At 41.7% G+C, this 23486-nt stretch overlaps 3 protein-coding genes across 9 annotated transcripts; 1 reads left to right on the forward strand and 2 right to left on the reverse strand.

The window, feature by feature from the left end:
* Positions 1 to 437: 437 nt before the first annotated feature.
* On the reverse strand, positions 438 to 8047 carry acot9.1 (acyl-CoA thioesterase 9, tandem duplicate 1). Of its 4 annotated transcripts, none has more exons than XM_071484476.1 (16): positions 7875 to 8046; positions 6719 to 6825; positions 6103 to 6129; positions 5334 to 5379; positions 4924 to 5094; positions 4762 to 4799; positions 4596 to 4679; positions 4170 to 4273; positions 3855 to 3928; positions 3642 to 3709; positions 3424 to 3535; positions 3072 to 3162; positions 2502 to 2587; positions 2316 to 2403; positions 2050 to 2200; positions 438 to 1129 (listed from the first exon to the last, which is right to left on the reverse strand). In XM_071484476.1, exons 1-16 carry the CDS (start codon positions 7886 to 7888, stop codon positions 1074 to 1076), a joined length of 1317 nt encoding a protein of 438 aa, XP_071340577.1. In that variant the 5' UTR covers positions 7889 to 8046; the 3' UTR covers positions 438 to 1073. The 4 variants fall into 4 exon arrangements, with proteins under 4 accessions (XP_071340577.1, XP_071340580.1, XP_071340578.1 ...); XM_071484479.1 differs by lacking the exon at positions 7875 to 8046 and adding an exon at positions 7592 to 7798; XM_071484477.1 differs by lacking the exon at positions 6103 to 6129 and having other exon boundaries at positions 7875 to 8047.
* Positions 8048 to 8736: 689 nt separating this feature from the next.
* On the forward strand, positions 8737 to 12110 carry LOC139624979 (diamine acetyltransferase 1-like). The gene is made up of 6 exons (XM_071484487.1): positions 8737 to 8997; positions 9842 to 9893; positions 9981 to 10061; positions 11229 to 11330; positions 11416 to 11456; positions 11601 to 12110. Exons 1-6 carry the CDS (start codon positions 8935 to 8937, stop codon positions 11775 to 11777), a joined length of 516 nt encoding a protein of 171 aa, XP_071340588.1. The 5' UTR covers positions 8737 to 8934; the 3' UTR covers positions 11778 to 12110.
* A 3270-nt stretch (positions 12111 to 15380) lies between these two features.
* Positions 15381 to 23030, reverse strand: apoob (apolipoprotein O, b). 4 transcript variants are annotated; one of them, XM_071484486.1, is made up of 9 exons: positions 22881 to 23030; positions 22478 to 22591; positions 21573 to 21695; positions 20941 to 20973; positions 20490 to 20544; positions 19815 to 19910; positions 19093 to 19184; positions 16958 to 17047; positions 15381 to 16856 (listed from the first exon to the last, which is right to left on the reverse strand). In XM_071484486.1, exons 1-9 carry the CDS (start codon positions 22896 to 22898, stop codon positions 16812 to 16814), a joined length of 666 nt encoding a protein of 221 aa, XP_071340587.1. In that variant the 5' UTR covers positions 22899 to 23030; the 3' UTR covers positions 15381 to 16811. The 4 variants fall into 4 exon arrangements, with proteins under 4 accessions (XP_071340587.1, XP_071340584.1, XP_071340585.1 ...); XM_071484483.1 differs by having other exon boundaries at positions 22478 to 22641; positions 22881 to 22993; XM_071484484.1 differs by lacking the exons at positions 15381 to 16856; positions 16958 to 17047 and adding an exon at positions 17352 to 17948 and having other exon boundaries at positions 22478 to 22641; positions 22881 to 22995.
* Between the last annotated feature and the right edge of the window lie 456 nt (positions 23031 to 23486).

Below are 23486 nucleotides of genomic sequence, written 5' to 3' on the forward strand. Positions count from 1 at the left end.
AAATGAACTTAATACAAACCGCTGCATTAAAAACACCTGAATCTATAAATATGTAATTAAAACCAACAGCGAATCACATAAACTGTGAGTTCAAGCGTACTTCACACTGTACTTCTCTTTTCTCAAGCCATTAAATAAATACATAAATTGACGAAATTGACTTAATATGTACAAAGAGGCAATTATTAGAGCATTATTGAATTAATATAGCAATAAATACGTTAATATATTATATTTTTCATATTTATTTATATGTTTCTTATCTTGATTTCTTATCTTATCTTACTAATATTTATTTATTTCCTTGTTTATTGATTTCGACATTTTATATGATAGATAGATAGATAGATAGATAGATAGATAGATAGATAGATAGATAGATAGATAGATAGAATTAGAACACAGTGAAAACAAAGACACAGCAACATCTGTAAAACTGAGATAAATAAGATTTCATTTATTGCATTTGAGTAACTTAAGGCCAAAAAAACGACACCATCATTCCTTTCGCAGCTGTCTGACACATTCAGGATAAAGCTTCCCGTTCAATACAAAAAGCAAAGTAAAGGTGTTTGTGCGTATAAACAACAGTGGATTATAAAAATGTAACATATTGTAATGTAACATACTGTAATGTAACGTCATGCACACAGTGAATGAGGAATATATGAGGTTACGACGAGGCCAGAAAAGTTTTGTTTCATGCTCTCCAGTGAAATATGACGACAGAGACGCTGTAAACGCTGACTGGTTGTCAAACAAACCACTTGGTAGTGATAACTCTTGTTGCAAGTGTGAAACAAAGAGTAAAAAAAATAAGAATGAATTTAAAAAAAAAACATCTTTTTGTTTCTGCTGTAATTGTCTGAACAACAATTAACATAAATCACCAGAACAAATAATGTAACAGGAAACAAAAACCGTCACCATGTGGGCTGTGAAAAATGTGCAAAGCGTGATATAAAATGATTTCCTCTGTCTACATACTCTGACACACACACACACACACACACACACTCTTAGACCTCATTGGTCAGACGCTGGAAGGCTTTAACAGGGACACATTTGATCTGTCAGTGCTCCACAGTTTGATTAAAGTGTCTCTTTCCGTCCAGGTACAACATCGACTCTGTCAGATAAACACAAAAACACCAGCATCAAACGTTACAGGTGGTACCACAACATTTGTTTAGTTTTTTTTTAGTATTTTAAAATTAACAAGTTGCTCCATAAGTGAGAAAAACAGTAACAGTAAAGTATTTCATCCTTGTATTCATGTAGGTGAAGGGTTTAATTCATCTTCTCCACACTGTTGACAGTGAGATTTCTCTGAAGCTAGTATTTCTGTTAATGTACAGTATATAAAAATAAAGAAATGATGAAAACAAGAAATAGATTAAAATAGAACATTTTAAAACATGAATTCAGTACAATAATGACTAAATAAAATAATTAACAGCCACACAACATTATCATCAAAAAAAAAAACTATAAACTAAAAACTAAAAACTCTAAAACTTTAGAAAAACCAAAAGCTGAAAGAGTTTCTGTCCTGCACTTTGAAACAAATAAAAGACTAAAAGCGCTAGAGGACCTGAGAGATCCCTGGTTCACACACTGGAATCATGTCAAACAAGTTTGCTGCTGCAAGATCATGTGGGTTTACACAAACCTTCAGGCGTGACTAGAGAAATAACATTTCAATACTAAAACACAGAATCCTTCACATTAGACGTCTAACTTTTCCCCAAAGAGGCCGAATATATGAGCCAGTGCTGGTCCCCACTCCCCCCAGTTACAGCACTGGCTCCCAGTTAACGTGGGTTTTTGCTCGGGAAAAAAAAAATCAAGATTTTACACAAAAAATCTCTCCAGGTGAGTGGTTGTTGCAGCTTTCAGTTTTTTCTTTTGGAAACTTAAAGGAAGTTCCCATGACATTAATCATAGGTTAAGGTTAGTGGTTATAGTTAGGATAAATGTCAGGCTCCAGGATATTAGTGTGTGTGTGTGTATTTGTGTGTGTGTGTGTGTGTGTGTGTGTGTGCCTACCTCCGTATGTCTGTGGGATGATGTTGGGGACATCACGGTCTGAAGCGAAGGTGAAGTGGAAGACGTTGGTGGTGTTGTGCTGGCGGGTCAGTGGGTCGAACACCTCGCTGTGAACTCTGACCTGGATGTATTTCCCCTGCGTGTAACACACCTGAAACACACACAGACAAACACAAGCGGCTGGTGTAAGACACCACCAGGAAGTCACTGACAAACACAAACACACACACACACAGACGTAAGCTCTTCCTGAAACTCTCTCTGACCTGTGACGAGAGCAGCAGCAAGGAGCCGATCTCCACCGGCTTCTGGAAGAGAATATCATCAACAGCCACCAGACTTGGTCGACATCCTCTGCAGCACACCAGGGGAGGGAGGGCGCTCAGTTTGTAACTTCACATCAAACAAATATCCTGTTTTGAACATGATGATCTTTTTTCAGAATCTCTCACCCGTAGGAGCAGGCGTTGGCCCAGCCCAGCTCGTAGGCCTTCCTCATCAGGAACCCTCCGAATATTCTGTTGAAGATGTTCCTCTCCTGCTCAAATCAAACACAGACTGAATGGATCCAAGCTCCACAAAGTATTTATACTGTAAATCACCTGCGTGAAGTAAGTTTCCATTTTAAAAGATGAGGTGGAGATGAAAATCTGCAACTAACAATTATTTCCATTATCGATGAATCAAATAATTGTTTATTATCTATTGAAAGAATGCTCATCGCAGCTTCTCACACATCGAGATGTTTCTGGGTCAAAAATCAGTGATGTACAGTTTAAAATCATATAGAACAGAAATAAAACAACAAATCATCACATGTGAGAGACTGGGACCAGAGAATGTTTGACATCTTTTCACCAGGAAATCATTGAAACCTCCAATTGATTTTCTTTCAGCTATTTGACTGATCAATTAATCAATTCATCGTTTTTGTGAAATCCTGTTTACAAAGTGGCATTTTCATCTATTTAAAATGACGACCACAATAAATAAATAAAGTGTAGAAAGCCCCCTCCTCTCACCTGAGGGTGGCAGATCTCCAGTCCTTTCAGTTTGGCGTCTTCCATCCACACCGAGTTTGGAGGCAGAACTCTGCTGCGGAAACTCACCGTCCTGCAGGAGAGGACACACAGCAACACACGCTCAAATATTACCTACATTTTTAAAACCATTACAATTTACACATATTGTTAGAGCCATTTAAATATTTTATTGGTGTAAACCCAAAGGAGGTGGACCCCCTGATGGATTCACCGCTGGCTGGGGTTAAAAAATGTCTAAGACTGTTCTGTCAAACAAGGAAAATTGAGACCCAATTTAAATCTCTAAACTCCTGTCGAGTGCATGTATGACTTCTTTATATCTGAGCCGTACTTTGAATCCAGGGTGTTGAGGAACAGACTGTGCACGATCTTCCTCTCCTCATCTGTGGGAGCAACCTTCAGCAGCGACGCCGTGCTCAGCTCCACGCGGCGGGATTTATTAGCTGGAGAGCACGACCACGCGATGCAGGGAAAACAGGGACAGGAAAGGTTGTCGTCAGCAGGATAATACTCCACAATCTCAACCGTGGTAATGAAATCAAACCAAACCTTCTCCTTGCTGGAAAATGTTCTCCTCCTCTGGTCCGTCCGGCTTCAGAGGATTTACAAACGCTGCCCTGAAATAAAATAAAGTGGGACAGAAGCAAACAGGATGAAAGAGTGTAAACTGACTGAGACTTTGTTCTGTGAATCGCTCTCAAACATCACAGCATCAGGTCATTTAAGGCTCACAGAGGGATTCGTGTCTCCACAGGTTCTTACCTCTTGTTCTCGGGGTCCCGGGCCACCATGACAAACGTAGCATCCAGAACTGGGGCGTAAGCTCCATCATGGTACTGGAGGAAGACATTTAAGAGCTAATCTGCAACATTTGTGTTTTTCCTGATGTTTAATTCTGATTTCAAATGACCTGTCAATCAAGCAGTGTGGGTGGGACCATGATCCTTTTTTTTGCATTTATTCTGCTGAAACTTGGGTTTCTGTTTGTGTTTACTCTCTCAAATGGAATAAATGCATAATACACAGTTTATACTGTTTGCTTCTGCGTGTGTATGAGCAGCAGGTTAGTGTGTTTACCTGTGACATGTGCATCTTGGCCTCAATAGACGTCTTTCCCACCCATGTCACGTGACCAGTGAACTTGATGTCGCAGTCAGGATAGATGACGTGCTGCCTCATGTCTGAGCAACAAAAAAACCCCCAAAAAATCTATTTACCTTTAACACGAAGCTCCTCTTCACTGAGCTGTACTGTTTGTGAAACTAGTACTCCAGCAAATTATCGCTTTCATTGTTAAGATGTTGATCTTTGATTTTTAAATTAACAGAAAATAGTGGAAAAGTCCTTCACAGGTTGTTGATCATTTTTCTGTCAGTTAATTGATTGATTGACTAATCAACTGACTAATCAGGACTAAAATCCTCCATATACTGTAACACAAAGGTCTATAAGTGGAAACAAACTGTGGTGTGACCCCCCACACTAAACATGACAGACTCTTACCGATTTTGTCCACCAGGGCGGTGACAATAGACAGAGGAGACCTCTTCAGTGCCGGGTTGTAGGTGTGAGAGTAAGATATGAGAACTGAGGAGAGAAAAGGAAAGAAAATGTAGCGGTGTTTGGTGATGGTTGAGTAAAATGTGGTTCTTTAAATATCATATGATACCTGCCAAACTGTCCAAGTCCTCCAGGATTCTACCAAACCTGCAGAGAGAAGAGAGGAGGCAGAGGTGAATCTTCTGTTGTGGTTGTTTGTCTGTGAGTGGATCTTCAGCTTTCCCTTATCCCACATACTGCTACTGGTGTGTGTGTGTGTGTGTGTTTATACCTGACAGTGTTGTGGTAGGTCAGGTATTTCTCTCTGAGCTGTGGCTCAGAGCCCAGAGGCAGGTGAACCTCCAGGTAGCTGTCTTTCATCGCCTTCGCTGGAAGGTCCTGTTGAGACTTTGCCAACATGGATGACAGCGACACTCGCTCTGTCATGGCCTGCTGGTGGTCACTGTGGAGGCCGTTAGAAATTATATCACTAAAGATAAAGATATGGAACCACGGACCACTTTGACTAGTTTTTGAACTTTGATTGTGTTGAAAGATTCTGGCGTCGTATTTTAAATGGAAAAAAAAAACCTACAAAACATTTATCAGCTCTAGTTACTGGACACAATAACAAACACAAACCCACCAAAACCAAATGAAACAAAACAGCTGAAATACTGTTGTGTTTTCATGGTTCAGTACCTCCAGTTAGTGGAAGCTCCCACGATTTCCCTCAGCCGGTTCCGCACTGAAAAACACACAAGAACTGGTCAGAACTTGTGCGATTCTGTGTGTACTGTAGTGCAGTGAAAGCACCACAACCTCCAGAAGTCAGAAGGTGGATAACAAACCCTGAGACTGTTTACAGCTGCAGCCTTCAGACACAAACTGTTTGCATTTTGCGGCACAGTCACTAAATATCACTTGGGCAGTGATTATGTGCTGCAGCGCCACCCAAAGGTGCACACACACAGTAATCACCTTTTAATTACCACACTGATCTGGAAACTACCTAAACTGTCAAATCATTTCTCCCTCTGGAGGCTGCAGCATATCGAGGCTCAAACAGTGAGACGACATAAAACAACTGAGAGACAAGAAGCAGTCAGATGGAGACAGCCATCACGTGGGAACCAGCTGCAACAAAATACTGAAGCTCAGCGGCACAGAGGGAGGAAGAAGAGAGGTCAACAGGCGCCACCTACGAACGCTGCAGCGAGGGTTTAGCTCTACTGTGGAGCAGGAAGAGAAATCCAGCCGGCGTGAACATTAAATCCTACTGAGAGGCAGAACAGGCGCACAGGGAAAGATGCTGTGCGTGAACCAAGTGTGCTTCAGGTAAAAGAGAATGGACGACCAGTCAGTGGAGAAACATGCAAAGGAGAATTAAGGAGCAGTTACAGCAAATTAGAAGAGAATTAGGAGGTGGTATAGGCAGTTATGTTTTTTTCGGGGTTTTACCAACACACACCATTTGACACGTGTAAGAGTGGATTTCCTGTGGAGAAACAAACATGATTAAAGAATCTGTGGGGTGAAAGGTCAGGGAACAGCTCTGCATGTATGGGAGGAGCAACTGATTTGAGACTGATTGAAACATTAAATATGTCACAATTTCACTACATTCATTTTGTCTAAATCACCAGATGTATTTGTTACAATAAGACTCAAAATCCAGGTGATCATGTTAGAATTATAACCAATCAATAAGTATAATCAATAGAGCTGCTTGCTAGCACTTGATTTATTCGGGATTAAAGTGTTTTTTCATTTAAATTTTACTCAGGTTTTCAGATCTGGAAAAAACAACATAACAGAACAAAAAGTCATTAGTCATGTGCTGTTCATACATGTATATATTCCAGTTATTCTGTATTTTAACAGTTAAGTCACTTGTTTGGCGTCTTGTTTCCTTTAAGTCTCAAAATACTTTTTCTAAACACTATCAAGTCATTTCCCTGAAGGATCAGCTCCATCCTAATTTCTTCTCTTAGCTTATTAACTGGCGTCAAGCAAAGATTTTGTTTATGTACAGGTATTTATTTGCAGGTCATTTCAAAAGTCAGGAGGCACGGTTGCCATCTTACCCTCAGCCATGTCTGGCGCCCTGCCCGGCGCCCTGCCCTTCTTCGACACCCCACCTGTACAGAGCGACCTGGTCATCAGGGACGCAGCCGACCGGAGGAGCAGGAACCTGCAGCCCAGATGAGGACGTGACAAAAAAAAAAAAAAAGATTGAGACGCCCAGATACAGTACAGATGCTGAACAGCTGAACAGACTCAGCACAGACACTGACTTTTACCTCATAACTGTATTTCCAGACTTTTACTCACTATTATAACATTTTGTTTTACTTGTCATTTGAAACTTTAACTCCATTAAATTTCAGCAAAAGATATTTTACTTTTACTCCAGTGCATTCATCTAAGAGCCTTAGCTACATTCCCATTGTACAATAAGACCTTACATACATATTAGCATGAAACATCTACATAATATCACAAGAGCTTCAGGATTCAGATCCTTTACTGAAGTAAAAAAAGTCTTACTAACAAAATGTAAATCTAATTTTAAAGATTTAAAAGTAAAAATACTCGTTATGCAGAAATGGTAGTTTCAGATTGTAATATTAGTAATAACACATTCTATTATTTGGATATTATTAGTTAATGTTGTAGTAATGTTTAACAGTAAAGAATAACATCATATTTTTGATCTCCTAGATTATTCTTCGATGCATCTTAACCTGAGAATTAACTAAAGAGTAGGGAGGAGTATTAGTGTGAAGAAGCAGACATTTAAAATACTCAAGTTAAATAAAAGTACTTCAAATCTGTACTCAGGTTAAAGTACTTTAATGTACTGTAAGGTATATGGATAAGTTATGCCTGCTACAATAACTTCACCAGACTGTAAGACTGAAAACATTTCTGCATGGTGAAATACTTCAGTACAGTACCGTTTGTAGTATTTGTGGTACTTTGTGCAGCAGTGGTATGAACCTGGCACCACCCTCTGTGTATACAGTGAACCCACACCCAGTTTGGGCCTGGTCAACTATTTCCAGGTGGATCTGATTTCTTCATTCATACGACATAAACGCCATGAAACACCACCGAAGGTAAAAAGTCCCTGACACAACCACCTTACACGGCTGTTTACTATTTCTAGCGTTAATTATCTGCATTGTAAGCATGCTAACAGTTAGCACTGACTGCGACCGCGTTTTTAATCACACTGACCGCGGGGAGAGCATGGTGGAGTCCGGCGGACAGAGCTACACCTTCAGGGGTCCGAACGAAGCAGATGAGCGGGTTAAAAAGGAGAAAAATGACAGATTTTCTCTCAGGGGGGGCGCCGTGCCAGGACAGGAGGGTTCCGCGTTGTCTGTCAGGGCCCGCCCACTTCCTGATGACGTAAGACGTCCCGTTTAAAGGGGTGTGTACGATTCTCAAATGTGCGGATTTGCTGCTTTACTTTTTATTTCTCTTCATTTATGTCATTTAATTGGGTAATTGTGAAGGCATTTCTCACTGTTTTTAGAGCCCAAACAATCAATGGATCAAAAAAATCAGAAGATAAATCCATAATAAAAATGATAATTAGCTGCAGTCCTATACAAAACAGTTAAAAATCAGGTTCACTTCAACCAAATTCAACAGTGACATGTTGTTACACATTATTACAACATTATTGCAGTGTGGTGATAGAACTGAAAATGATCGATGACTGTTCTAATAATTGTTTTTAACAGTTAAAGTGTTTTTCTGCATCTATTTGTGACTCATTTACATTTAATATTTTACTACCCGAGCCCAGTGAATATGCAAAATCTTTACTTTAACTGAGCGACTTAAAATGTGGAATCTTTACTTTTACTTCTGTGGAAAATATTTCCCAAACTTTCTGCCATCGCCATCAAAAACAAAACAAAGCTCTAGTGACCGTGTAACGGAATCAAAACAGACCCACACGTCAGCATTCCGCTGCCCCTGATTGGTCAAAAAACCACCAGAAGGTGTCGCTGATTCGTCAGAAATCCGAGACGTCCCTGAACCGACCAATCGTGTTGCAGTGGGAGCCGGGTATAAATACCGCGATGTAAACAAAGAGCGGGGTTGTTTAACGGCAGCGACCCAGCCGAGGGTGACTCTTACTGGATGTACTTGTCTCGACAAACGCGTCCCGACCAGAGGCTGACTGTGGGGGTAAAGCCACTCTGAAGCGAATGAAGAAGCATCTTATCTTTCACTTCACATACCGAGGACTTCTAACGAAAGGAAAAAAGAGTAAAAGAAGAAAATGGAGTATAAATTACGAAAAGCTGAACCAAGGGACGTGTCTGATATATTACGACTGGTGAAGGTAGGCCTACAAGACGAATACAGACCAAATGTGGGTTCAAAAATCAATTTAATGAGATTTAATTCGACGGAAATTCAACATAACGGTCAGGTCGAGTGGAGCTAACTAAGCTAGCTGTTAGCTAGCCTCGATTAGTTGCGACGACACTGACAGATGAAGTCAGACGAGGCCTGAAACGACGGATTACACCGGATCATGGAGACGAGGCGGCAGGTGGGAAATGTCCGGAGGATGTCCGAGTGTGAGGTCGGTCTCTGCGGCCTTTGTTTACACCCAGCCGACTCACATCCGCTCTGCCTGCCAGGTTTCCAAATATGGTCGGTCTGTCGTGGAGAAGCCGTCCGTCTGAAGCCCCCCCCCCCGATAAAATGCTATCACAGCCGTGTGACCACTGACCTGACATTAATAACATGACACATCATCATTAGTTTGGGTTATCACAAGTTGTTTAGACTGTAAAATGTAAAGTTCTAACACAGGGCATCTGCAGATCATGAAGTCTTGAATTGAGCTCTCTCAAATAAGGCCTGAGAAGGTCTTTAATCTCCAAAAAGATACCAAACAAGAAAACATGGGAGATATCCTTCAGATTAGTGAAGCAGAACAGTTGACATTTTGTGAACCCCTTCGATTAAAGGTTTTTGACCCTCAGGAGGAAACACTGAGATAAGAACAAGGAATCGCATCTAATCCTCACACAAGAGGCTGTGTAAATATGAATTTCAGCTGTACTTCAATTAAAAAAAATCCTGTATGTTCAGTCATAGTGTTGATCGACTAATCGATTATTTGACTTGTCATTTCAGTACAAAACGAGAATATTGTTTGTTTTTTCTTGTCGCAGGAACTTGCAAAATACGAAGAGATGGAGCACCAGGTGACACTGACTGAAAAAGGTGAGCTTTTAATTTACCTCCATCTGTTTATATTAGGTAATTATCAGTCTTCTTCCTCTTGTCCTTAAAATTTTTGCTTCCTTGCAGAACTCCTTGAGGATGGATTCGGTGACACCCCGTTTTACCATTGCATCATCGCTGAAATCCAAGGAGAGACCAGCAGTGACGGTATGAAACACTTCACTTCCTCTGAGAGGAAGAAGAAAAAACACATGGATGAGCACAGTCTGCTTCTCTGGTTTAGCTCAACTCTCGGCCTCAGTCTCCAGTTCCCTCAGCACTAACAGTAACAAACAGGTTTAATGACCAGTTTAATCACATGTCTAAATTTGACCTCATAGTGGTGTTACTTCCACCATCCGCTCAGACGAGCAGTGTTTACCGAACAGCCATACAGTGTGTGCTTCCTGTTTTTGTAAAGCAACTATAGATCTCACATTTGTTTAAGAGTCAGATGCTGCTCAGCTGCAGGTGTTCCCTCTGAACAGGCTCAGATCTAGAGAGAGTGTGTGTGTGTGTGTGTGTGTGTGTGTGTGTGTGTGTGTGTGTGTGTGTGTGTGTGTGTGTGTGTGTGTGTGTGTGTGTGTGTGTGTCATACTTCATTCAGTAACATGACATGTTGCTTCAAAGTGCATCCAAACTAATTTAACTCTTCTTTCAATCACACATACTCACTAAAAGTTTGATTATTTCTTGTTTACAGGCGTTCTAGAGAAAATGTGGCACAGAGGTACAGATTGTGCCAGACCTGTAGTCCTTCACTGTTTTTTTTTTTTTTTTTTTTTTTTTTTTACCTTAAACAAACATTTGATCGATTCAGAGCACATATTAACTCACAGTGTGGCCCAGAAATTATTGATTCACGTGTCATAGCAGGGAAATAGGTCATAGAGGTAGGATAAGGAACTGAGGTAGTGTAGTTACCTGTAAAGAGTCATATGCTGTAGATACAGGAAGCTCTGTGTACACTGATGAGCCGTAACATGACCACTCACAGATGTAGAGAATAACGTTAACGATCCCGTAGCATCTGGGATTCGTTACTGAGTGAAGTGACCGGTCAGTTCCTGTAGTCAGGGTGTTGGATGTGTGAGAAATGTGCAGCTTTGACAAGGACCAGATCCTCACGACCAGATAACTGGGTCAGAGAAAGACTGAAGGAACAGGGCTCGTGGGGAGCTCCCCGTCCGCAGAACGACGAACTGAACATGCTTTTAGTTACTCGTTTAAAGGGACACGCTCTGATGTCTAACTCTTGCTCCTGTGTGGTGTGAAGGCACTTATGTGAGTCACATAACAGTGTCATCATTATGAGATTCCTGTGTCTCTCCTCAGATCCGAAGGTGGTGGGTTTTGCCATGTACTACTTCACTTATGACCCCTGGGTTGGCAAACAGCTCTACCTGGAGGAGTTCTATGTGATGGATGAGTACAGAGGTAAAAACACCTCATCTGTTCCAGTCGTAAGTTAAACTGCATCTCAGCTACTTCTTTATTAAAAAGCTCTCTTTCCTTTTTCTAGGGCTGGGCATCGGCTCGGAGATCCTGCGGCACCTCAGTGATGTGAGTATGTTTACTGAGCAAAAGCTCTCACCACAGTCATTCAATCACTTTTAAATTCTGTTGGTTTCTTGTCTGATTTGGCTTCATAAAGTCCACCAACTTCATCGGTGCACTGTCCCTTTAACTGTGTCGTCCCTCCTCCAGCTGGCGATGAAGACGCGCTGCACCGGCATGATGTTCGTGGTGGCGGAGAACAACGAGCCGTCCGTGCAGTTCTACAAGCGTCGCGGTGCTGAGGACCTCTCTCAGGAGGAGGGCTGGAGGCTGTTCAGGTTCGACAAGGACAGCCTGGTGAAGATGGCCACTCCGGCTGAGGAATGACAGAGGTCCAGCGCAGCAGAGGAGGGAGAGGAGGCAGCGTGAGAGTCCGGCCTCTGTGTCCGACTCCTCGGCTTTTCTCTCCAGTCAGACAAGGCTCATAGAAGTTCAGCTTTTCAAGAGGGGGAAATCTATATCCCATTAATATGATTGTGTGTGTGTGGTTCAGTCTTTTTGAGCCTTTTGTCTTTTGCTTAATCAACCATTTCAAATTCTCATGTTTCTCTTGTTTATTCTAACCTTTCATTGACCAGTCTTTGTTAGTGCTGGTGCATTAGATGTGCAGGAAGACTTGCTTTCACTTATGTCTGCAATAAACCAATAACTGATCACACACCTCATGGCCCAGTTTGGTTCGATTGCTCTCTCCACACAAACAAAGTGTCTCTACAAAAGCTGAGCTGTTAATGTTGGTCAGGCTTCCATCAGCTGTTTCATTTAATATACAAACCTTGTGCTATTTCAGAGTCCATGCCTGGTGCTTGGACAGCAGCTGTACATGTGGACACACACAGCTGGAGGTCTGGAGCTTTCAGTCACATCACACAGTTTAACTTAAAAACATGGAAAATGAATGAAAAAGTGGTGGATTAATAACAGCTGGCAGTTAGTTTATGTCTGTAATATCAGTCTAAAGGTGGTATTTTGATTTTCATACACACACATACATCCACAATAAGCCAATATGCAGTCGCACATTTCTTTCTCCTAAACAAAAACACATCCAGCAAACATGAGTGTCTACAACAATCAGGACACATCCCAGAGCTGCAACAACAGCTAATTAATTGCTTAATGGATTTAAAGAAAATGAATCGCCAATGATTTTTCAAGCAGAAACACTTGAAACATTTGATTTTTCCAGCTTTTCAAATGTGAGAATTTAGTGCTTTCACTGCACTGTCCGGTGTCATAATAAAGAGAATATCTTTATGTTTTGAATAAAACAAGATAATTAGAAAGAAAAAAAGCAGATAAATCTGTTATGAAAATACTTGGCTCAGCCTCAGATTACTGCAGGTGTTACTGTCTGCAAGAAAAAAACCAGAAAACATGATTTAGAAACAGGAAAACTGAATTCAGAGTTTTATCAACTGTATTTGATAAAAACTGACTCTCTCAGGTCTCTCGAAGTTTTAGTGAAGCCTCGTTGGACTGATGATGTCGTATGAGTCAACACAATAAACTCAGTTTGTCTCATTCCAGTGTCCTGACCTCAGCGGGACGTCATGTGAGCTGGACCCTGAGGTGTGTTTTCTACCTGTTATCGTGACCCAAGATGATTCCAGAACTAAACTCTGCTCCATAAAACAGTTCATCTGAGGTGAGTGGTGATAGTCCAAAACTGCAGTGAACAGGAAGACGCTGTTGTCTTTTGCAGTAAACTGTGACCTTTAACCTCACAGTGGGAACAGAGAGCGTCAACTGATGTTATTGGCTGATCACATTTATGATGGCTCATGATGATAATTAAAGCGCCAGACATACATCTTTAACCTTTGAGCCTTGTTTATGTTGAATGATAAAACTCTACGTCTGGTTAAATGTTCACCAGGTGGAGTTGTAAAACCTCTTCTGCAGGTCAGGGTCAAGTCTTTAGTGTGAGAAGAGTCGGATTCTGATCATTACACCAAACAACTGTGTTTTCATCGCTCATGGTTTCACCACTGGTGCAGGCACCCTGCAGTCTGATGCAGTGCAAAATACAGTGAAAGTTTAAAAAGATTACAAACCAAAATACAAACAAGACTCCATAAATAACCACAACACACACATTTCAACTGCAGCTCGAACCCTGACCTTTAAATTACAACATCGACTGGTGCTCATACAGCAACACTTGGCTCCATTAAAGGGTTTTCCACAGGATGAGAGGTGCTGCCTCATGAATCTGGATACGTTAATTGTTCAGGAAGGAAATTCAGTGACACTGAACGGGCTCTGACAGTTTTCACCAGATGCTCTGTGGTGTGAACTGAAGCTTTTCAGCCTGATGTGAGAAAACCTTTAGTTGAGCAGCAGCCTGTAGCATTTACATACAGTCAGTACATCAGAGTATTAACACTGAAGGTCAAACATCTAAATGTGACTGAAAACAGAATGTGATGTTCTCTTGTCTTGAAAGATGTTGATTTACAGACTGTCCCTCAGACATAAATACATTTTACTTGTGTGAACAGTTGATTTTTCTTCTCAGAGGTTTGATGCTTTAGAAACTGTGTCAAAACTTAACTGATAAATGTTTCTAACCAACTTTCACCCTGGATTCAGGTTTTTAACAGTTCAAACCAAGGTCAAACACTGGAGGGTAAACTACGGAGGCCCTGAGGTGCCAAACACAGCAACGTTACAGAAAACAGGACAACAAAAATAAAAATAAAACATTTCAGAAAACAAACAAACAAACAAAACACAAAAATAAAACAGAACCAAGACAATTTTCTGATTTGTTGTTGTTTTTCAATTGATCAACCTTTCTTCACTGAAATATCATTTTGTTGTGTTTCGTGAAATGTTTTTTTGTCTTATTGTTGTGTTTTGCACCTCAAGGCCACCGTAGAAAACCGACAGACTCCTGAATATTCCACAAGGCCGTTGAGGGTGAGACCAGGTCTTCCTCTGTCTGCAGAAACATTTCCTCAGGGGTCTGGAGATCAATCAAAACCAGGCCGAGAAAAGGAGACGAGGGGAAGGCGTCAGTTTACAGACGCTGATTCTCTCATGTCAGTTTTTAGGGAGGTGCACTTATCACATCAACCACCAGTGTCTTGTTCAGCTGTAAACTCTCTGTGGGTTGAAGAGGAACTGCTGCTGTGGCTTCCCCCCAACACAACAACAGGACGTGACCTCCTCTCACATGATCTCTCTGCATTTTCCTGCTGTTACACACACTCAAGTAGAAACAGCTGAGATCCTCCAGTGAGAGGAGTGTGCTGTCCAGCTGTGAGCAGCTCTCTGAGGTCATTCTGGACGGAGCTCTGGGCTCTGACTGGGCCCCTCCAACATGTGGATCTTCTTAGTTTCAGACTGACATTATCCTGGAAAAGGGCCTTGACATTACCTTGAATTCCCTTCCCCCTCAATGATGGCGAGCTGTCAGAGAAAAGCAGTTCTGTGACTCTGCTCTTCCTGGAGGCCGATGTGTGTCTCAGTACATGAAGTGAAACTGAATTGTGAGAACTGAATGTGGAAGTAGAGACGGAGTTTAATTTCTATTATTACTAATTCAATTCAATTCAATTTTATTTGTATAGCGCCAAATCATAATCTACATTATCTCGAGGCACTTTACAGAGTCAGGTCAAGACCTTAGTTTCAATTTGTTACAGAGAAAAACCCAACAGTTCCCACAAAGAGCAGCGCTTGGCGACAGGGGGGAGGAAAAACTCCCTTTTAACAGGAAGAAACCTCCAACAGAACCGGGCTCAGGGTGGGGGGGTCTGCCTCGACCGGTTGGGTTTAGGAGAAGATAAAAAGAGGGGGTGGGGGGAGGAGAGAGGAGAAAAGAGAGAGAGAGAGAGACCAGGAACAGCTGTGTAGGTAATGGTGTAATGAGACAAAAATAAACATGTTTCGGTTAAAGAACAGATGAAGAAAGACGACGCCTCAGTTAGAGACCAAGTTTAATTACATGTCACTAAGATAAAAGATCATACAGTATGTACAGTGCATTATTAAACATGGACAATAAACACACCATCATCCAGTTCATTAATAATTAGACCAACAGGGAACGTGTACATTATTTGGCCCTTGTACTGCAGCACACGGTACAACGTCAGGAAATAAATACTCAACAATGAGCGACACTGAATGATTTCGCTCGATTTATACTTTTGAAACTGACATGAGACCAGATGACAGCAAAGACGAGACGACTTTAACACTTTTTTTCTCCTCCACCTCCACCAAGAACTGAAGAGCAGAAACACTTTTAGGACAGAGTGAATTGATTCTGAATTTGTCAGATAAAATTCATCCACTTCTTTCCCATAATTAAAAAAAAAAAAAACAAGTTAATAATCTGTGAACAATCTGGAAAACAGCATGTTTTTATCTTAGCTCATGTTTTGGAGACACTCAGTTTTAGATCCTCAGAGGAGCAGTGCTGCCTTGACACATTTATCTGTGCTGTATAATGTGGTTAATAACGAGAGAGCCTACACCTCCAATGCTGCATCATCCTCTGAAGTTGTTCAAGTTTCCACTTAGTTTCTTTGACTTTCTGACTGAAACATAAACAACCCCAGTCGTGATGTTAAGAAGTAGAAGGTTCCTTCCATTAGTATTTTATGAGCACAACTAACAATCATTTTTATCATGGATTCATCTGCCAATGGTTTGGTCCAGAAAAGGTCAGAAAGTAATGAAAAATAAACAAAACAAAAAAAAACAATGTCTTTGTTTCTGAACATTTCAAAACGCAAAGATATTCAGTTCTTTATAAAGAAAGACAAGGAAAAGGAGAAAATTCTCTCATTTGAGAAGCTGGACTCATCAAAAGTTTGCAGTTCTGCTTAAAGAATTTCCACCGTGTTCTTTTTTGTTGATGAGCTAACGGATGAATCTACTCAACATTTCAGCTCTAACTGCCTTGGTGATGTCTGTGAAGATTAATTGAGCTTGTTTCTATTCTGAGGAACTAAACAGAAACGGAATGGTTACAAAGGAGGAGGAGGAGGAGGAGGAGGAGGAGGAGGAGCACTGAAGACGGTTCCAAGAAGCAGATTCAAGGGGTTATCTGGAAAAGTGGAATGTGGTCTGATGGGAAAAGACAGAGGAAGAAGTAGACCTGCTTCTCGGAACAGGCGGAGCTGTTGAGGACCGGAAACACTCGACACACTTCCACTCCCAAACTCCTGCTACATCACTGAACAGCACAGTCTGAACAAGCTGCAGCTCCTCATCTGTAGCTGTGGGAGCCCGGTCGTGTCAAACGTGTAACAAAGGGTGAATCTAAAGGAGTCGTTCAGGTGTGAGTGTGTGTTCCTGGGAGCTGAGGTCTCAGGGTGCAGAGGTGTGCGTCTTGTTGCCGTCTCAGCTGGTCGAGTCGTTGCTCTGTGTTTGCTCTTTCTTCTCAGACTTAAAAAAAAATTACAATAAACCATTAACATTCATATGCACTGTAGTTAGAAACGTCTGGATCAGAGAAAACACTAAACTGCTGTTGGAAGAGGACTCACCTTCTTTTTGCCGAACGGTGGATCCTTCCACAGAGTCTCCATGGTTACACGGCCCTGCTGAGCCCAGGTGTACGCCGAGTCTCGACTCACCTGGTGCAAACACAAGAAACATCATGAGCCAAGCACACACACACACAAACACATACTTGTACTTCTATCTTTGTGACGACACTCATTGACATAATGCATTCCCTAGCCCCTTACCCTAACCTTAACCATCACACCTGAGAGCCTGACCCTGACCCTGACCCTGACCCTAACCTTAACCTAAACCTAATTCTAAGTCTTAACCCTCAACATGTGATTTGAAGGTGTCTCAAAAAGTGAGGACCGGCCAAAATGTCCTCACTTTGTTAGTAAAATACTTTTTTTGGTCCTTACTATGTAGCAAGTACACACACACACACACACACACACACACACAGGTGTGTGGAAGTGAGAATGGTGCCAGAACTTTAACTTCTCTCTTTGCGTCTTTTTTTAAAGGAAGAGCTTCACAGAAACGTGTGTACTCTACTGAGTTTTATATTTAAACTTTTAAAGCCATGCCCCAAGCCCCGCCCACCTGGACCCACCATCCGACCTTGCAGGATTTGGTTTCTCTGAGTGTTTACCTGGTTTTTGGTTCTTAAAACCACAAATAAATCTTCTGATGGAGATCAACACTTCAGATAAAACACAGAAGAAGAATAAAATATGGAGCTTTAATTTTTAACTCTGTTTTGACGATTTAAAAAGAAAATACTGCATCAGGGTTATGAGTGTGCAGCTGGTGCCATCTCTCTTTATTTAAATCCCTGGAGTCACTGGCTTTGTTACACCTCTCTGATCGAGAGGCTCAATGACTCCTTTTATCTTGTCAGCACATGTGTTTCCACAGCTGCCCCCTGCCCTGCTCGCCTGTTCCACCTCTGCCTGTGGCGTGGGCTGCAGTGTGATTGTGTCGAGGCGTGTCCCCGTGTCTCTGTGTGTGTTCGTGCCTGGCGGGTCTCTGGGTGGAAATAGAGTTAATAAAAGGACCCAGACATCAGTGAAAATTAGAAACAGAATTCACAGCCAGGGCTTCCTCCAGGAAACCACGGCCCTTTCCTCTGAGGAAACGAGTCAGCGATCAAACGCACACAAGCACTGATACAGCACCGGCTCCTGCATGAGAACTGCCTGGAAAGTTTTCATCTACGTGATGCCAGTCAGAGCTGGAGACATTCAGTTTATAAGGCCAGGGTGTGATTTCCCTCTGTGGTTTCCTGTCAAAAAAAAAAAAAAAAAAAAAAAAAAAACTCTCTGAATTGACCTTTCTGATCCACCGGCGCCCCGGAGCTAACTGGCTACCAAGAGCTAAAATAAAATATCCCATGAGGTAGAGGTGTCACTGCGCTCCTGCTTTCACAGCTGTTTCCTGTGTGTGTTTCAGCTCAGGGAGAAACATCAAATAAAGACGGGACGACAGATTCAACCTGATGTTTCCACTGACTTTTGAACATGAGAAGCTTATGGGTAAATGCAGAGTTGTTGTAAATGTTTGGAACCTGGACTAACGTTACACAGCTGCAGGAGGTTGATGCAGCTTCACTGTGACATAAAACATGTGCAACATAAAAAAAATCTTCAACCACAGGGCGGCGACAGTTTTAGATTTTACTAACCTGCCATTATTGAAACACGTCCACAACATGGCAGCTCTTATGTGATTAGCAGTTGACACTATTATAATATCATCTTGTTTTTGGATCAAAGACCAAACTGTTCACTCAGTGTTGTTCATTCAGCCGCCAGCTGACTACTGAGAGTCCCTTAGCATGACTTCAGCACTTTACTTGGCTGCTGCTTGACCCAGTTTGCTAAAACTCAAACTCACTGCAGCCAAATAACAAAGCAACTTCACAGTTCAACCCTGTTTACACCTTCAGCCACTTCCTGTATCTCTGGACTGGAGAGGTTACACTGAAGGCAGCTGCTGCTCTCACAGATGTCAGATTCTCATTTATTCGATTTTATCTGTGTATTTGTCAAAGACACAGCTCAATGATGACGAGATTTCAAAGAAAAAAAACATATTGATCTGTGTGGGTAAGAGCAGGAACAAAACCTCCACTTTGTATATGAGATGACATCAGAGAAAAACACAAACACACCTTTAATAAGGACGCAGCCTGCTGAGGGTAAAACATAGAGGCACTCAGAGCCATGAGTCCCAGTGGAAACACCAGTCGCTTCACCCTGGAGCCTGAAGGAGAGAAACACAGACGGCGTCAGAGGAATAAGAGCTGAAGTGACCTGTCGTCTCCCTCCTCATCACATTTACTCTCCTGCTTCACCAAGAGAAAACACACAAACCAGCCCTAGACTCAACATGTGCCATCCCTGACAGGCTCCAGTCCCCAGTGTTCATCAACAAGGCGGCTAAAAAGTTATATTTATGTTTCCATAACTGTTCTCTGCAGGCTGATTAAGGCATTCTGGGAACTGTAGGAAATGAAATGTGATTAGCGGCAGAGCTGTCAGATTGAGACACATGAAAAAGATTAAATTATAGCTTTTCTGTCGAGGCTGAAGGAATTGATGCACAGAAACAGATTTATCACAATAATAAGTAACAAAAATACACACTTGCTAAAACTGGCTTGAACTGATTAAGCTGGACAAAGACGTCCTGTGTTAGAGACTGACGACCAGCGTAACTGATTTTTCCTTTTATTTATCTTCTATTTCCTGAGCCTGTTGGTGTGAGCGAGGCTCTGTGTGGTCACATGATCACCCGTCATCAGCCTGTCTGCGACCTCTGACCTGATTACTGCATTGTGTGTCAGGGGAATGCAGGTCAGTGTTTGTGTGAGTACAAACATGCACAGGTTACCTTTGGCCAAATAAAGTCCCAGGAAGCCAGAGAAACCCACCACGGCCACACTGGGGTAGAGGTCAGGGGGAGGGTCACTGAGGAACTGGTACATGTCTGAAAGATCAAATCAAGGTGAGGGAGGAGACGGACTGAGAGAAGACGACTGACTCTGCTGGTTGAACATTTGACTAGATGCGAAGAAACTTTATCGTAGGAAGCAGCAGCCAACATTACAAAGGACAAGATATACTGTACAAGGTACGATCAATATGACCCTGCTCATATAACAGGAACTACATTTACAATTTATCAAGTTTCGAAAGGTGAAGTATTTACAACTATTTTGCCTAAATACAGGACGGGATGTGAACACAGCTTCCTGTCTGTGGAAAGTCTTGCATTGCTGAAAGAAACACAAGCTTTAGTGATATAAGCTATAAATGTATCACTAACTGACACAATCAGGGCTTCAAACTTCACAACTGAACACACAGGGACCTGAGAACAGTTTGTGCAGAAAAGACAAAACTACACATGAAGAGTAGAAACAGTTTTGTGTACAGAAATAAGTAGTATATCTCAGATTCAGGTCCATTTTTGTTGCGTACATTTTGATGGATGAACACACACACACACATGCACAGCTGTTTGAATGATTCTTCTTCCTGGCTGCAGTCAGACGTGTTTCCTCACCTGTGACTGCCGTTATCGACGTGTTGATGGTGGGCTCCACAGTCTTGTACACTTGCTGTGGTTCAGAGGTCATCAGCAGGTGCAGAGACAGAAACAAACAGAAGATGAGGTTACTTTCATCCGATACCAGGCTGTATCTGAGCCGTGGAGCCATGTGCACTGAGCTGCAACAGATACTACGATCTACACACAAATAACAGTGACCTGCACCATTTCAGCCCCTGTCTAAAAATAAACAGAACCAGCTCAACTTTCAAGTAAAAGGAAAAAGCCAACAGCTTTGTCACACATGGTTTGGGCACGTTTTTGTGACTCTGTCAAAGTGAAGACATCAGTGACTGAGCAGCAGCTGTCGGCTCCAAAGGTTATCAAACAAGCAGACAAGTCAGCGTTGAATAACAACAGCTAGAGATAAAAGTTTTCTAAAATTATATTTTTACACTTCACCAACCTCAGCTTTCTTCAGTGCAGCCTGGCCGGTTTCCTGCAAAAAAAAAAACAAGACAACAAAATCAAGTTCAGGTTCATTTGTTTACACAGTGTCTGATTACTCAACAGTCAACTGCATTACAAAATAAAAGTGCATGTTGGAAAGATATCACCAAGATAATTTGGGCCATTGGGAACTTTAACGTTTGACCTTCGGAACACAGATGGAAAAATACAGATTGTTTCCGTGAGTGAGATTCAGTGTTAAAAATAGTCCAAGCTTTCCTGTGTTAAATCCTGCAAGTTCAAAAAAAAAAAAAAAAAAAAAAAAAAAAAGGAACAAAGCGGGAACTGAACTGAACTTTGCAACACACAGCTCATTATCTCCCCTCTTTGTGTTAAAGTCCCACCAAACTGCATGTAAAGATTCCAGCTTTTTCAAATTCTGACAGTCTGCAAGAATTTGATTAATCACCAACTATTCTGATAAACAAATATTGATTTCAGCCATTTCATAAGCACAAATGAGCTTTTCCACAGCTTTTCTGTTTCATACATAAGAAATCTGAAAATGAAGACTTTTCGGCACAGACCCAGAAGATGTAACGCAACAATCTTTGGAGGGACGCAGCACAGCATCACACGTTCACACACCTGACACTGGGTCATGTACGGCTCTGCCCATTTCCTCAGTGATGCGACGCTCTGCTCCAGCGGCCCGGCCTCTGGCTCCACGACCTGAGGCTCTACTTCAGGCCTCGTGTATAAAGACGGCAGCTTTAACAAACAACAACAAGATGAGTGTCAGTGTTAATGTTTGGTCACATCGGCCTTTGTTCCCACGGCGCACTGAGAAAGCCTGATGTAGGTAGTGAACAAATACAGAGAGTGAAACATGCTGTTTGGAGTCTGGTCTGTTTTCTTTCTTTGTGACAAAGCCAAAGAAAACTTGAATTAACTGGTGCAGAAACATAAGAAAGGTCACAATAGGTCACTGAGTGGTTTGATGAGTCTGAAAGTGAGTCATGCCATGGCTTCTGTAACTGAACACCTGTGGGAGATCTCTCCACCTAAACACCTCATGAGAGAATATCTTTTGGAAGAATGATGGAGGTGGAGAATGTGAGAGGTTTCTCCCTTTTTTCTGTAATAGAAAAGAAAAAACAACAAAAAAAAGCGTATGAAGAATGGAAAAAAATATGATGTTTGGCTCTAATGGCCAAACTTTCAATTCATTCAATTAATACCTAAAACAGTATTTAGAGTAGAGCTATAACATAATGCAAAGCCTCATGAATCCATGAGCCTGGAGGTCCTGGGTGAGTTGTTTTAAAATGACTCTTATGACTTTATGATTGATAAGAAATATTATATAACAGGGATACAAACCTGGACTGTAGTTATCAATGTGTGCACACAAACAACTTCATTTTTCACACCCTCGAAGTGATTAAAAAAGACTCACAAACAGACAAAAATCATCAACAGTCTGGACAGAGTTACACGGAGCTACTCTGTGGGGCAGATTTTGCGACGCTGGCAGCTATCTCTTGACCCACCTCGTCGATGCTCAGGACCGGCTGCGTGTTCTTCTTCCTCCCCTCGGCGGCGGCGGTCAGCGCGGAGCCGCCCAGCAGGCCGGCCAGCCCCGGAGCGGCGGCGCACAGCGACACCTGGCGGGGGAACACACAAGGGAGCGTCGCAGGTGAGGCGCTGGATGAGCCTGTGTCTTAAAACATGTTCATCCAGACACTGTAATTCAAAACTACAGCCGGAAAATAAAACATTTACCGTCCTGTTTTCTTCGACACGGAGAAGCCTGTTTAACCGGCTTGTTAGCGACTAGCATGCTAACTGTAGCTGTTAGCTAGTTTAGCATCGTCTCAGTGAATGACAGCCACTGGGGTGAACGCGAATTATTACTAAGGCGGCAAAAGGAGGAAGATAAACAGGAGTCGTTACCAGTTTCACACAGGACATCTTCACCGAGGAGACTCTTGCCTTCAGTCCGTGATGCCCTGTGTACTTGTGCTCTTGCGGTCTTATGATACGTCATCAGTCGGAGCCCAAATACTGCTGCGTTCAAGGCCACGGTAAACTCGGAAACTTCAACTATCCCTGTTGGCAAGGATACTTCTGAAGTGTAATTATAGATTACCAATTCCAAATGTAATAATTCATGTAACTGATTTCATTATATTTAATAAATGTGAAATATATATTTCAAATTCATATATTTCAATTGTCTGTATATATTTTTTCACATCTTTATTGTAAATATTTAATTTTATTGTCAAATTTTCTTTTTATATTTAAGATATCTGTCCTGCAGAACTTGTTGGTTTTATTTTTATTTATACTTTTTTCTTCTCACTATGTTTTCTGTTGAGAAATTAATTCCTTACTGTAAAATCAATGTCATCCTCACATTTATCCTTTAAAATTTAATAAAAACTGTGAGATTCACTTCATCCAGGGAGGGACAATAATAGTAGAGAAATAATTTGACACATTTTTCAATCAACCGTTTGATTAGTCTAAAAACAAACAAACAAACAAACAAACAAA

This window comes from Trachinotus anak, unplaced genomic scaffold (assembly GCF_046630095.1).
Source record: "Trachinotus anak isolate AG129_WGS33_773 ecotype Australia unplaced genomic scaffold, CSIRO_AGI_Tana_v1 ptg000009l, whole genome shotgun sequence".
NCBI lineage: Eukaryota > Metazoa > Chordata > Actinopteri > Carangiformes > Carangidae > Trachinotus > Trachinotus anak.

Excerpts from the sequence above, each read along its gene's own strand:
- acot9.1 (XM_071484476.1), bottom strand. Across the intron at positions 5,095-5,333 it reads GGAGCTTCCACTAACTGGAG|TGACCACCAGCAGGCCATGA; the intron begins GTACTGAACCAT and ends CGGCCTCCACAG. Across the intron at positions 3,536-3,641 it reads CATTTTCCAGCAAGGAGAAG|CTAATAAATCCCGCCGCGTG; the intron begins GTTTGGTTTGAT and ends CGTGCTCTCCAG.
- LOC139624979 (XM_071484487.1), top strand. The coding sequence starts at position 8,935 with ATGGAGTATAAATTACGAAAAGCTGAACCAAGGGACGTGTCTGATATA. Across the intron at positions 10,062-11,228 it reads AGGAGAGACCAGCAGTGACG|ATCCGAAGGTGGTGGGTTTT; the intron begins GTATGAAACACT and ends GTCTCTCCTCAG. Across the intron at positions 11,457-11,600 it reads TCCTGCGGCACCTCAGTGAT|CTGGCGATGAAGACGCGCTG; the intron begins GTGAGTATGTTT and ends TCCCTCCTCCAG.
- apoob (XM_071484483.1), bottom strand. The coding sequence starts at position 22,974 with ATGACGTATCATAAGACCGCAAGAGCACAAGTACACAGGGCATCACGG. Across the intron at positions 19,185-19,814 it reads GGGACTTTATTTGGCCAAAG|GCTCCAGGGTGAAGCGACTG; the intron begins GTAACCTGTGCA and ends TCTCTCCTTCAG. Across the intron at positions 17,048-19,092 it reads AGGCTGCGTCCTTATTAAAG|GTGAGTCGAGACTCGGCGTA; the intron begins GTGTGTTTGTGT and ends TGTTTGCACCAG.